We start from the raw sequence: 15,638 nt of genomic DNA on the forward strand, positions 1-15,638 counted from the left end.
GCTCATTTATCTCTTCTTTGGGCTCCAGGGTGCAGTGTCAACCCTGCTCAGACTGTATGAAAAGGGTTTAATTTGCAAAAAAGTTTGCTGAGCATACAAAAACCATGATTGTTTCTCCCATGTACTAAAAACTGAGTAAATGCTGTTATCTTTGAGATAATTCTAAATAATTCAGATGCTTGGTAAACATCTTAAAATGCACAGGACCCCTTGCCCCAAACTAAGAGTTCTCTGGCCAAAGGTGTCCGTAATGCTAAAACTGAAAACCCTTTACTAGATTAGTTGAGGATTAGATGGGCTACTTAGGAAAAAAGTCAAAGAAATAAGGTATTCCCAAATTCTCATGCTTGCATGATGTAAGTTTTAGAGTAAAATTACACAGCACTAGCAGAGAACTCTGAATTGTTGTTTCTAATGAACATTAGACAATTGATTCTTAAGTCACTTACTGAAAAATGAACACATATATTACCCTTAGTTAATAATAATAATACTGTTGAAACAGGCAGTTCAATAATCTACATATAGGAAAAGCCCAGCTAGAGACAACTTAAAATTCATGTCATTAATCACAATGTGACCTTTTAAGATGTAGAAATTTCTGTGGTAAACCACATTATTACATCTTGCTAATTATGTTTTAGCATTTCATCCTCATAATATATTGATTAGGTAGAGTTTTTCTTGAGCATTAAAATGTGATGACACAGAAACCAGAGGTTAATAAACTCATTTATTTATTCACATTTATTTGTAGTCACTAGGAATTTCCCAGATTGTCAAAGTTTATGGTTTTGTGGTAGTAGTTTCGCAGTTTTCTGCATTAGTCTTTTCCCTTCTCACCCCCAACACACACATAATGAACTTTGTTAAATTATTTTGAATTCATTTGGCTTATCTGACACTCTTAAAAATGCCATAAAAAGCACTTCCCCAATTAACCTGTGTTAATACACTATGTGAGCTCTTACCTTCTGAAATCTTTCACTTATTTATAATCACTTGTAAATTATTTTTCAGTAATATAAGGTAGATATACTTATGATTGCTTTTTAAAAGTTCTAATATTTAAATTTGGTAATTCATTAGAAGTAATTTCAGAAAATGCTGTTACATTTCAGTGATTTGGATCTTTGAAAATCCAGCATGTTCATGAAGTTATACTAATTATAATAGAGTTTTTTTTTCTATTGCTGTTATATTTATAGAGGTTAATGTCATATTTATAGAGCTCATTCCTCCATATTTTCTTATGTTTTATCATAGAAGTTGAGTTTCTCTTGGCATTTAGTCATTCTTCAATAGACATTTAATAAATATCAACTGTTTCGTGTTCTATTTAGAGCATAGTCAAGTCATATTTTATTTAGAATATAAACTGCCAAATAATTCATCTACTTCTGGAACCAGTTTAAGGCAGTGTGCTTTATTCACTGAGAATTCTAGCTGTTCTTAACTGTGTCACTTAAAACTCTTTTTAAACAATTTCATATTTTTATTTTTGGCTGTGCTGGGTCTTTGTAGCTGCGTGGGCTTTTCTCTGCTTGCGGCAGGTGTGGGCTACTCTTCATTGGGGTGCACGGCCGTCTCATTGTGGTGGCTTCTCTTGTTGTGGAGCACGGATTCTAGGGCACATGGGCTTCAGTAGTTGTGGTTCCTAGGCTCTAGAACACAGGCTCAGTAATTGTGGCACACAGGCTTAGTTGCTCTGTGCTACATGGAATCTTCCTGGACCAGGAATCATTGTCATTTTTAATATATAGTAATTGTGTAGCATTAAGTATCATATTCTCAGAGTTATCCTGTCTGGCTGAGGTGCATGCACTTTCAATTGCAGTCATGTTCGACTCTTTGTGATCCCATGAACTATATAGCCTGCCAGGCTTCTTGTCCATGGATTTCTCTAGGCAAAAATATTGAAATGGGTAGCCATTCCCTTCTTCAGGGGATCTTCCTGACCCAGGGATCGAATATAGGCTTTGTATTTCAGGCAGTGTCTTTACCGTCTGAGCCATGTCTGTGTACTCAGTTTAAATAAGGGTGTGTTTGCAACCTGTGACTTGGGACTTCCAGACTGACTCCAGAAGTATCTCAGGTAGCGTGTGCTTGTTTCATAGGCCCAACATGGGAGTATCTGGAAGAACACTGGGGACTCAGGGACCCACCCTCCATTTTCTTCTTCCTGAATCAGGGTTTCGTTGTAAGGCACTGTCCATCTCCCACTCTTGAACCAAGAATATATGGACTGTAGTATGGAAACAGGCTGAGCAGAGCCCAGAAATCAATAGCAGTATATCCAAATTCCCTTTATCATGGGAGTTTATTGTGTTTACAGTTTAGAGAGTTTCAGTAGGATTATACCAGTGGGTTAGAAAAGGAATGCAGTTTACTAAGGAAAAATATCTAGAGATTGTCTTTTGATCTGTACTCTTTAGGGAAACAAGGGTATAATATTTTGAAGTGTTTGTGTGTAGTGACAGGGGAATGGGTAGGGATAAGGTAATTTATAAGAAAACACTTAACACAATACCTTGTATGTGTAAAACCAGGAAGTTTGACACTGTCAGCTATCGTTTGACTCTTAAATTCAAAGTCTTTTCTCTAGTTGGCTCCTTTCTGTCGGCATCTGAGTGGTTATGTCTCCTATCTTGGGCTTCCCTGGTGATTCAGCAATTAAGAATCCACCTGCAATGCAGGAGCTGCAGAAAGACAGGGGCTCGATCCCTGGGTCGGGAAGATCCCCTTGAGGAGGGCACGGCAACCCACTCCAGTATTCTTGCCGGGAGAATACCTTGGGCAGAGGAGCCTAGCAGGCTACAGTCCATAGGGTCATACAGAGTCAGACACAATTGAAATGAGTTAGCATGCACTCACATCTCCTATCTTTAAACACCAACAAACAAAACGGAAAAGTTCTTCAGCTATGCTGCTTCTCTAGCTACTTACTCTGTCTTCCTCCCTTACAGTGGGACTTTTTTTCAAAAGAGGTTTCTGCTTCTTCACCTTCTGTTTCCTTCTCAGTCCGCTCCAATATGGCTTCCATTTCTGCCAAGAAACAGTTTTTTAAAGATTCACCTCTTCATTAGTAAATCCAGCGCACTTTTAAAATCTTAATCCTGGGGAGAACAAGATGGCGGAGGAGTAGGTGGACAATGGAGTACATCTCTCTCCATGGATACGTTCAGGAATACACCTTCAGACATAGAAGTGCATGCAGAACTCAGAACAGAAGTACCTGACCAGAGGAAAAGAATATATAGAACCACCAAAAACTTGGTAGGATGAAGCAACTAGGGGAGAAATGGGGGTGTTAGTAGGACTGGACCTGCCCTTAGCAGGTGGTGGAACTAAAGCAGAGATCTGATCCCCACATTGGGGCAGTTGTCTGAGTCAGGGGAGAAACATTTAAGGCTGAGAGTGAAACAGCTGATCTGTGGCAGCATAAATGGAATGAGAACCAGACAGTCCTTGCTGTAGCCATACATACCCCAGACAGGGACACAGGTCTCCTGGAAGATGCAGTGGCTGGGAGCTGGAGTTTAGGGATTGTGGAGCGATCCCAGGGCAAGGTCTGCTGTTGACTGTAGAGAGACAGACCTAGGGGATGTGAGGGAGGAGAGAGTGGTGAGAAATGCCTGTGGAGGAAAGCCGCAGCAGCCGTGGAAGCAAGGCAGTAGTGCTGAGTCACCTGTAGGGGGTGAAGCCATCACCATAGCCTCTCTCTCCCCTAAGGCCAGCATTGGCAGCTGAACAATAGAGGGGCTGACCGATCAAACACCTGACGCACTGAACTATAGAGCAGGACCCCAGCCAGGGGGCCCCTCTATATGCCTGACACTGTGAACAGTAGAGAAGGACCCCAGGGCACAGGAGCCCTCTAAGTGCCTGAATGGGCAGAACTACAGAGAAAAACTGGCTAAAGAGGCCTTCTGATCGCCAGCTGCAAGAGGCTTGAAAAAAGACTCTGATAAGGCCATAATACTAGTGGCGGAAGCAATCACTGTCCCTGCACAACTTGGCGCCACCAGGGTTCCCGCAGGCCAAGCAGCTGCATCACCTTCATGCTTAAACTCTCACTGGGGCAGAGCTGCCACAGGCAGAAAAGTCCTGCGTCTATGTGCGCAGGGTCGCTTCGGTAATGTCTGACTCCTTGCAGCCCTGTAGACTGTGGCCTGCCAGGCTTCTCTGTCAAGGAGAGGGGTTCTCCAGGCAAGAATACTGGAGCGTATTGGCCAATACTGGTTGCCGTATCCTCCTAGAGCACTATATTTTCTGCTGCCCTAGCTGCCATCTCCCCTCAGTATCTGGTGCTGCCAGAACTCTTGTCACCCAAGCAGCTACACCACCTCCACACCTGGCCCTCACAGGGGCAAACCCACATCCTTCAGGGAAGCCCCAGGAGCAAACCCCAGTGGATGACCCACATCCAGAGGTGTAAATAAAACCACAATTGAAACCCAGGGGCAGTGTGGCTAAGGAAGTCAAGACCCAAAACCTTCCCACCAGCTGTACAAGCTGCAGATTAAATCTACACGATCAACTGGCCAGACTCTGTGTCTGTGTAATATATAAAAGGTCATTGAGAGCTGCCACAAAAGAAAACAAACTAGTCCTGTTAGCTGTCGACATTGGAGTCAAGAACACACAGGAGTAGGACCAGATAAGAATCTGCGCTGCCCCCACAGCAGGTCAGAGATCAGCACACTGTCAGAGGGCATCCTAGGGAGGTGAGTGGACAGTGACTCCCAGTGAGGGAAAGGACTCTGACAGCAGTGACTCAAGAAAAACACTTGTTCTGTAGATTGTTTTGGATTTTTTTTCTCCCCCTCCCCCCCACATTGTAGTTGTTGATTTTATTGGCACTGAAATCTAACTAAACTTTTGAGCTTTTTTTTTCCCTCCGTCACATCAAAAAAACCTTTTTTATTGTTATAAACCTCTGTCTCTACATTGGGCTTCTTCAGTTCTGTGGAGTTACCCCCCTTTTTTTTTCTTTTCCCTTTTTAAATTTTAATTTTGTAAGCATACTGTTTTTTCTGCATTTATTCCTTTGTTTGCTTTTCCTACTGTTCTTTTCCCCTTGCAGTTAATCTTTAATGTATATAAATCTTCTTTATCTACCTCTTTGTAAACTTGCATATCTATTCTTCCTTTTCTTTCTCGCTTTTCCTGTCAACATATTTGTTAGTTTTATTTTCATTGCTTTATTCCCCACTTAGCACCTGCTTTAGTTTTGTTTTCCAGTTTGTGCTTTAATTAGTTTTGTTCTTAACTGGTAAATATAATTTTTGGTTTTCTTTGTTCACTGGGTCAATCTACTGTACTTTATTTTTGTTGGACTGTTTTGACTTTGCTCATGGAATGTATATGTATATTCCATTATTTTAATTATTATTTGCCTGATTTTGTAACTGCCATTTGTCTGGGTTCATTTTTGGATATTTGTTTTTATCTCAGTTAATGCCATGACAAACCACTTGTGAAATCTTCATTCCTGACCAGAGATCAAGTCCTGAGCCTTTGGAGTGGGAGCATTGACTCCAAGACCCTAGACTATTGGAGAACTAACCCAAGGGATATCACATAGTGAGAACTCACACAAAGGAAACCACTTGAATACAAGACCTGGCATCACCCAACCACCAGTAGCAACCTGTGTAGGACACCTTATCTAAACAATAAACAAAACAAAAATACAAACCTAGTCATCAGAAGACTGGATGACCACCTCACTCAGCTTTGCCCATCAGAGGAAAAACAAACAAAAACTCAGCACAAATCTCATCCTATTAAGCTTACACAAACCACTGGACCAACCTTAGGAAGGCAGAAACCAAAAGAAACAAAGAATTCACCTTGAAGTCACCTTGGAAAAGGAGACCTCCAACAATAAGTTTGAAGGGAAAAAAAAAATGCAGAGAAATACTGCACAAATGAAGGAACAAACTCGAAACACAGAAGTAATGAAAATTAATGAAGAGGAAATAGGCAAGCTACCTGAGAATTCAGAATAATCATAGTAAAGATGATCAAAAACCTTGAAAACAAAATGGAGCAAATGCAAGAATCAATTAACAAAGACCTAGAAGAATTAAAGGATAAACATACAGAGACAATACAATTACTGAAATTAATAAATCTCAGTAATGCTCTAGGAAGAATCAATAGCAAAATATCTGAAGCAGAACAAATCAATGAGCTGGAAGATAAAATGGTGGAAATAACTTCTGAAGAGCAGATAAAGTAAAAAGAATGTAAAGAAATAAGGATCGTCTCAGAGACCTCTGGGACAATATCAAACGCACCAACATTCCGATTATAGGGGTCCCAGAAGAAGAGAAAAAGGGTGTGAGAAAAGTTTTGAAGAGATTATAGTTAAAAATTTCCCCAAGAAATTTTCCAAGTCCAAGAGGCACAAAGAGTCCCATACAGGATAAACCCAAGGAGAAACAAGCCAAGACAGATACTAATCAAACAAAAAAAAACTAAAAGAATTTTAAAAGCAGCAAGGGAGAAGCAACAAGTAACATACAAGGAAAACCCCATATGCTTAACAGCTGACATTTCAGCAGAAACTCTGCAGGCCAGAAGGGAATGGCAGGATATATTTAACGTATTGTAAAGGGAAGATCTACAACCAAGATTACTGTACCTGGCAAGGATCTCATTCAAAATTAATGGAGAAATAAAACAGTTTTTCAGACCACGAAAATTTCAGTACCACCAGACAAGCTTTAACAAAAAAAGTTAAAGGGACTTACATAGTCAAGAAATACAAGAGAAGAAAAAAGATTACAAAATCAACCCCAAGCAATTAAGAAAATGGCAATAGCAACATATATATCAAAAATAAATTTAAATGTAAATGGATTAAATGCTCCAACCCAAAGACAAACTGGCTGAATGGATACAAAAACAAGACCCATATATATGCTGTCTATAAGAAACCCACTTCAGATCTCAAGACACATAGGCTGAAAGTGAGAGTATGGAAAAATATATTCCATGCAAATGAGAAGCAAAAGTAAGCTGAAGTAGCAATCCTCCTATCAGACAAAATAGACCTTAAAGAAGATTGCAAGAGATAAAGTCACTATATAATGGTCAAGGGATCAATCCAAGAGGAAGACATAACAATTGTAAACACCTATGCACACAACATAGGACCACCTCAATATATAAGACAAACACAGACATAAAAGGAAAAGTTGACAGTTGACATAATAATAGTAGACTTTCAACAGCCCATTCACACCAATGGACAGATCATCAAAACAGAAAATTAATAAGGAAACACAAGTCTTAAATGATACATTAGATGAGATGGATCTCATTGATATCTTCAGGACATTCCATCCAAATGCAGAAGAATACACCTTCTTCTCAAATGCACATGGAACATTCCCCAGGATAGTCCACATCTTGGGTCATAAATCAAACCTCAGTAAATTTAAGAAAATTGAAATCGTATCAAGCATCTTCTCCGACCACAGCACTATGAGACTAGGTAGCAATTGCAAGAAAAATTCTGTAAGAAACACAAACACATGGAGGTTAAGCAACACATTTCTAAATAACCAGCAGGTTACTGAAGAAATCAAAAGTGAAATCAAATAATTTCTAGAAACAAATGACAATGAAAACACGACAACTCAAAACCTCTGGGATGCAGCAAAAGCAGTTCTAAGAGGGAAGTTTATAACAATACAATCCTACCTCAAGAAACAAGAAAAACTCGAATAGACAACCTAACTTTACACCTAAAACAACTGGAAAAAGAACAACAACAAAAAAAAAACCCACAAAATTAGTTGAAGGAAAGAAATAATAAAGATCTGTGTAGAAATAAATGAAAAAGAAACAATTAGTAAAGATTAATAAAACTAAAAGCTGGTTCTTTGAGAAGATAAAATTGACAAGCCTTTAGCCAGACTTATCAAGAAAAGAAAGAGGAGAATCAAATCAACAAAATCAGAAATGAAAAAGGAGATGTTACAGCAGACAACACAGAAATACAAAGGATTATAAGAGACTATTATGAACAACTGTATGGCAATAAAATAGATAACTGGGAAGAAATGGACAGATTCTTAGAAAAGTTCAATCTCCTAAGACTAAACCAGGAAGAAATAGAATTAATGAACAACCCAATTACAAGCACTGAAATTGAATCTGTGATCAAAAATCTCCCAAAAAACAAAAGCCCAGAACCAGACGGCTTCACAGGAGAATTGTATCAAACATTTAGAGAAGAGCTAATCCCTCTCCTTCTAATACTCTTTCAAAAAATTTCAGAGGAAGGAACACTTTCAAACTCATTCTATGAGGTCCCTATCACCCTGATACCAAAACCAGACAAAGACAACCCCAAAAAAGAAAACTTCAGGCCAGTATCACTGAACATAGATGCAAAAATCCTCAACAGAATTTTAGCAAACAGAATTCAGCAACATATCAAAAAGCTCATACACCATGATCAGGTTGGGTTATTCCAGGAATGCCAGGATTCTTCAACATACACTAATGAATCAGTATGATACACCATATTAACAAATTGAAAGATAAAAACCATATGATCATCTCAATAGATGCAGAAAAAGCCTTTGACAAAATTCAGCACCCATTTATGATTAAAACTTCAAAAAATGGGCATAGAAGGAACCTACCTCAACATAGTAAAGGCCATATATGATAAGCCTACAGCAAACATTATTCTCAGTGGTGAAAAACTTTAAAGCATTCAGCCTACAATCAGGAACAAGACAAGGGTGTCCACTTTCACCACTATTATTCAACATAGTTCTGGAAGTCTTAGCTACAGCAATCAGAGAAGAAAAAAGGAATCCAGATCAGAGAAGAAGTAAAGCTCTCACAGTTTGCAGATGACATGATACTGTATGTAGAAAACCCTAAAGATAGTATCAGAAAATTACTAGAGCTAATCATTGAATTTAGCAGGGTTGCAGGATACAAAGTCAATACACAGAAATCATTTGCATTTCTGTATACTAACAATGAAAAATCAGATAGAGAAATTAAGGAATCAATCCCATTCACCATTGCAACAAAAAGAAATATCTAGGAATAAACTTACTTAACGGAGACGAAAGAAATGTACAAAGAAAATTATAAGACACTAATGAGAGAAATCAAAGACAACATAAACTGATGGAGAGATATACCATGTTCCTGGGTAAGAAGAATCAATATTGTGAAAATGACTATACTGCCAAATGCAGTCTACAGATTCAGTGTGATCCCTATTAAATTATCAATGGCATTTTTCACTGAACTAAATTTTCACAATTCATATGGAAACACAAAAGGCCCTGAATAGCCAAAGCAGTTTTGAGAAAGAAAAATGGAACTGGAGGGATCAACCTTCCTGACTTCAGATTTTACTACAAAGCTACAGTCAAGACAGTTATGGTACTGGCACAAAAACAGAAATAATAGACCAATGGAACAAGATAGCCCAGAAATAAACCCATGCACCTATGGGAACCTTATTTTTGACAGAGGAGGCAGAAATATACACTAGAGCAAAGACAGCCTCTTCAGTAAATGGTAAACTGGAAAACTGGACAGCTTCGTGTAAAAGAATGAAATTGTAACTCTTCCTAACACCATACACATAAACTCAAAATGGATTAAAGACCTACGTATAAGACCAGAAACTATAAAACTCTTAAGAGTAAAACATAGGCAGAACACTCGATGACATAAAGCAAGATCCTCTGTGACCCACCTCCTAGAGTAACAGAAATAAAAACAAAAGTAAACAAGTTGGACCTGATTAAACTTAAAAGCTTTTGCACAGCAAAAGAAACTATAAGCAAGGTGAAAAGACAACGCTCAGAATGGGAGAAAATAATAGCAAATAAAAAAACTGACAAAGGATTAATTTCCAAAATATATAAGCAGCTCATACAATTCAATGCCAGAAAAACAGACATCCCAATCAAAAAGTGGGGGAAAGACCTAAACAGACATTTCTCCAAAAAAGACATACAGATAGCTAACAAACACATGAAAAGATGCTCAGTGTCACTCATTATTAGGGAAATGCAAGTCAAAACTACAATGAGATGCCACCTCACACCAGTCAGAATGGCCATCTTTGAAAAGTCTCAGTTCAGTTCAGTTCAGTAGCTCAGTTGTGTCTGACTCTTTGCGACCCCATGAATCACAGCATGCCAGGCCTCCCTGTCCATCACCAACTCCCTGAGTTCACTCAAACTCATGTCCATCGAGCTGGTGATGCCATCCAGCCATCTCATTCTCTGTCTTCTCTGTCGTCCGCGTCTCCTCCCGCCCCCAATCCCTCCCAGCATCAGTGTCTTTTCCAGTGAGTCAGCTCGTCGCATGAAGTGGCCAAAGTATTGCAGTTTCAGCTTTAGCATCAGTCCCTCCAATGAACATCCATATCGGGGACCAGCCTCGATATGGCCCAGGGTATCCTCGGGATGAACGGCGTCGGCATCAGAGAGAAGGAGAGAGGGACAGGGGCTGATGATTCCTTGATTTACGCAGGAAACCAATAAAACCCCAGCACAGGATTTGCTCTGTTTACGTAGGCCGCAGTCGCCCTCTCGAATCACTGGAGGCACCCCACCAGGGCACCCCCTCGAGTGGGTCTTAGAAGCCCAGGCAGATAAGTAAACGCAGAGGGCCCAGCGTTCCAAGGATCTCAACCAGAAAAAGGAGAATAGAGAAAAGGACGGAAAAAGAGAAAGAACGACATGGGAGACCAAGCTTCAGTGAGCAAGGCCCAAAACTTTATTTTCCAGTGCTGCTTTTATACCCTAAGTTGTGCACATAAAAAATAGAGAAAGAGAGGTATAGAGTCACACCAAAATCACGCAGGGTCAGCAGTCTTGACCCTTACCAGGATCAGGGCTCATTTTTGTATGTCTTGTGATATACAAAAGTTTTGAGTGGTTTACATCATCTTCTGGCCAGGTGGCCTGCTAACAGTTTATGGCCCTCTCTCCTAACAAAGGTTAGTTAGCTAGAAAAAGTCTTATATTCTTTTAAGATGATTTTCCTAAAGTCAGGTGCTAGACATATGACAAAGTTACATTCCTATAAGGCAAAGGTGTAGTGAGCTACAAGAAAGGAATTTACTAACTTAAGATCTGATGTGGTTAAATCAAAGGCTACTACTTATATTCTCTATATGTGATTAATATATTTCCAAGGATACAATAGATAGAGGAAACTTTGCAGCAAGCATTGATTCAACAATGAAATCTTTTTTAGTACTATTCTAATGGTTTTAACTTCTTCAACAGATTCCTGTATTTTAGAATATTAGGCTTTCTGTCCTTGCATGGCTGGGAGGCTATAAACAGTCACACTCATAGTTGTAAGAGCCCGGACAAACTTGTCATGCAAGTTAGAAAGCTATCAGAGGGGCTTGGATTGGAACACTCCTATTAAGCCGAGGAGAAGTTTTAAACTACAGCTCTGAATTAATGTTTTCAGAGAAAGGTGGTTGGGGGGAAGCCCCCGTAAGTATTAGAGGACTTGGTAAGAGGCGTAAGATAGTAAGGCAGTCAGACTCTGGTTTTCTTTGGGGTAGATGCTCAGGTAAGTCCAGGGGGTTCCTCGAGTCCTGATTAGCCTTTGCCTGTCAGGCCTCTTCCCCAATTGACCTTTGCCACGGGTAGGATTTCCCTCGCTGGCTCCCGGCACACCCAGGATTGATCTCCTTTAGAATGGACTGGTTGGATCTCCTTGCAGTCCAAGGGACTCTCAAGAGTCTTCTCCAGCACCACAGTTGAAAAGTCTACAGACAATAAATGCTGAGGAGGGTGTGGAGAAAAGGGACTGCTCTTGCCCTGTTGGTGGGAATGTAAATTGATACAGCAACTATGGAAGACAGTGTGGAGATTCCTTTAAGAACTAGAAATAAAACCACCATATGACCCAGCAATCCCACACATAGGCATATGCCCTGAGGAAACCAAAATTGAAAAAGACACATGTATCCCATTGTTGATTACAGCACTGTTTACAGTAGCTAGAAAATGGAAGCAACCAAGATGTCCATCGACAGATGAATGGATAAAGAAGTAGTGGTACATATACAGGATGAAATGTTACTCAGTCCTAAAAAGAAACGCATTTGAGTCAGTTCTGAAGGTGGATGAACCTAGAACCTATTATACAGAGTGAAGTGAGTCAGAAAGAGATAAATATCGTATTCTAGTGCATATATACGTAATGTAGAAAAGTGGTCCTGAAGAATTTATTTTCAGGGCAGCAGTGGAGAAACAGAGAACAGACTCAAGGACCTGGGGAGAGGGGAGGAGGGGGTGAGATGTATGAAAAGGGTAACATGGAAACTTACATTACCATACGTAAAATAGATAGCCAGCAGGAATTCGCTATATGGTTCAGGATACTCGAACAGGGGCTCTATATCAATCTAGAGGGGTGGGATGGGATGGGAGATGGGAGGGAGGTTCAAAAGGGAGGGGATATATGTGTACCTGTGGCTGATTCATGTTGAGGTTTGAGAGAAAACAAAACTCTGTAAAGCAATTCAGTTCAGTCGCTCAGTCATGTCTGACTCTTTTGCAACCCCATGAACCACAGCACACCAGGCTTCCCTGTCAGTCACCAACTCCCGGAGTCCACCCAAACCCATGATCCTCTGTCATCCCCTTCTCTTCCTGCCCTCAGTCTTTCCCAGCATTAGGGTCTTCTCAAATGAGTCAGCTCTCTGCATCAGGTGGCCAAAGTATTGGAGTTTGAACTTCAACATCAATCCCTCCAGTGAACACCCAGGACTGATCTTTAGGATGGACTGGTTGAATCTCCTTGCTGTCTAAGGGACTCAAAAGTCTTCTTCAACACCACAGTTCAAAAGCATCAATTCTTCGGTGCTCAGCTTTCTTTATAGTCCAACTCTCACATCCATACATGACCACTGGATAAACCATAGCCTTGACTAGACGGACCTTTGTTGACAAAGTAATGTCTCTGCTTTTTAATATGCTGTCTGAGTTGGTCATAACTTTCCTTCCAAGGAGCAAGCGTAAAGCAGTTATCTTTCAATACAAATTAAATTGATTAAAAAAATTCTTCATTCTGCTTGTTTAACAGAATTTTTAAAGTCTGTTATTTTCTGAAGCATTTTTTCCCTTTGCTGCTGTGTTGCCATACTTTTGATATTTTGTCTATCTTGTGACTGTTCCTTCTTAATTTTGTTTATGTTTTCATCATCCTGTCATGTCGAATTCCATTAGGCTCTTGTCTTAGTTTCTTCTCCACTCCTCCCACTTTAAAGATTTTGATGAAATTTGGCCTTAAGTCCTTTTATAATGGAAATTCTGATGAAACTTAAATGCTTTTTTTTTTAATGACTTTTGTTATTATGAAAATGATTTACACTTACAATAATACATTTTCAAGCATCATGGAAAAGTACAAAGATGTAAGAAAAAATTGTCCCAAATCTCACCACCAGGAAATAAGCAGTGTTGACATCTGGTGAGCATTTGTTTTAGACATCCCTATTCAGAAATCATAATTATAGTTTCACATTATTTAATGTGTCACAATTGTTTTAAATTGCTTTAAATCCCTAAAACCTTGTTTAATAGGGTGGTTTTCCCTGTTTCACAGATGAGGCAGAAAAAAGGGAAGTAACTTGCCAGGGTCATATAGATATCACTAGTTAAGTGTTGGTAGTGCTATTCAAGTGCTTCCCTGGTGCCTTAATCTGTAAAGAATCCGCCTGCAATGTGGGAGACCTGGATTCAATCCCTGGGTTGGGAAGATCTGGAGAAGGGCATGGCAACCCACTCCAGTATTCTTGCCTGGAGAATCCCCATGGACAGAGGAGCCTGGTGGGCTACTGTCCATGGGGTCGCAAAGAGTCGGACACGACTGAGTGACTAAGCACAGCACAGCAAAGTGCTGTTCAAGCTAAGAGAGCTTGGAATTCGGTAAGTCAGACCAGATCTAAAAGGGGCATCAAGTGGTACCTGTCTGTTTAGATTGCTTAAGTTACTTATAAATATTGCCTCAGAGTGAAGTCAAGCAGGTAGTGGGACCATGCTTTACCTCTTAGTTGTCAACATTTTGGCTCTAAGTCTGAGTTCTTTGTTCAATATGTGTTAACAGAAACTTGTCTCAATTTTTGATGTTATTTTTAACATTATATTTTACTAATTTAGTATATGAAAATGATGATCAGCTCCTGTGGGACCCTGAATACTTACCAGAAGACAAAGTGATTGTGTTTCTTAAAGATGCATCTAGAAGAACAGGTGATGAGAAAGGTGTAGAAGCAATTCCTGAAGGATCTCACATAAAAGACAATGAACAGGTACATGAATAAGAAATAGCTTAAATTTTTCCCAAAATACATTAACCACATATATGTATAAGTGCTGTCACAGTATTTTTCTATCCACCAACGTTCCAATACAGATGGTCTCTGACTTAACAAAGGCTTAGCCTAAAATTTTTTGACGCTATAATTGTTAAGAAAGCAATATGCATTCAGTAAAAATCATGCTTTGAATTTTGATCTTTGCTTGGGCTAGGGTTGAATATCTCTTGTGATGCTGGGCAGTGGCAGAAAGACATACCTCCCAGTCAGTCATGCAGTCACAAGGGTGAACAACTGATAGAACCATTCTGAATCCATACAACCATTCTTTTTCACTTTCAGTACAGTATTCAGTAAATTATGTGAGATAGTCAACACTTTATTATAATACAGGCTTTGTGTTGGATGATTTTGGCCAGCTGTAGGCTAAGTAAGTGTTCTGAGCACATTTAAGTTAGGCTAGGCGAAGCGATGATGTTCAGTAGGTGAGGTGTATAAAGTGCATTTTCAGCTTAACATATTTTCAACTTAGGATGGGTTTTTTGGGACTGCTTATAAGTAGAGGAAGCTCTGTAATGTCATCAGCAGGGAGTCTGAGGTTGTAATCTGCATAATATACGTATTGACAACACTCATTGGTCTTTTAGCCCCAGTAGAAATTTTAATATTTTACCTGTATATGTTTTTTTATTAGGCTTTTTGAATTTCCTTTGCACATCCAAGAGAATCTGTATATATCATTAAGCTGGGAATACTCATCTGAGATAATGTAATTCTTTACCTATTAGAACAATGCCTACCATGAACCTAATAACAGCATTATATACTTTACCTTTTCTACCAATGCTTTTCTGATTGTTTAAAATTATCTTTGAATAGGAGCATTAAAAAAAAAAGGACTTGTGATTATTATAAGATGATTTCCTTTTATTTCTAAATTCCTAGAAAACAATGCCACTGCCCAAGGTTTGCTTATCCAGTATTTTCTACATATTTAGAGGCAGTTAATTATCAGGAATGAATTACGTTTGTTTTTCTTTAGTGATTTTTATGTTGCACTCACTGGAATTATTTGTCCTCCAGAAAGGATGGAGACACTGAATTCTAGAAAAGCCTTTACTCAGTTAAGAAATTGTCACCTTGAATTGTTCATAGTCCAGGTTACATATTGAAAACTTATTTTTCTAGGCATTATATGAATTAGTTAAATGCAATTTTGATACAGAGGAAGCATTGAGAAGATTAAGATTTAATGTAAAAGCAGCTAGAGGTAAGCATAAATATTAACTTT

The 15,638-nt window shown here is 39.2% G+C and overlaps 1 protein-coding gene across 10 annotated transcripts in view; it reads left to right on the top strand.

Annotated features, from left to right (window-relative positions):
- MIER1 (MIER1 transcriptional regulator) overlaps positions 1-15,638 on the top strand; it is a 69,029-nt gene that overhangs the window by 38,701 nt on the left and 14,690 nt on the right. For all 10 annotated transcript variants that reach the window (XM_055403965.2, XM_088835369.1, XM_055403966.2 and 7 more), the window contains 2 exons: positions 14,190-14,341; positions 15,536-15,617. In XM_055403965.2, coding sequence (XP_055259940.2) covers positions 14,190-14,341; positions 15,536-15,617 — 234 coding nt within the window. The remainder of the gene's footprint in view (positions 1-14,189; positions 14,342-15,535; positions 15,618-15,638) is intronic.

The sequence above is a fragment of the Moschus berezovskii genome, chromosome 4, assembly GCF_049115385.1.
Source record: "Moschus berezovskii isolate FMDL1 chromosome 4, NW_MosBer_1.0, whole genome shotgun sequence".
NCBI classification, from domain to species: Eukaryota; Metazoa; Chordata; class Mammalia; order Artiodactyla; family Moschidae; genus Moschus; species Moschus berezovskii.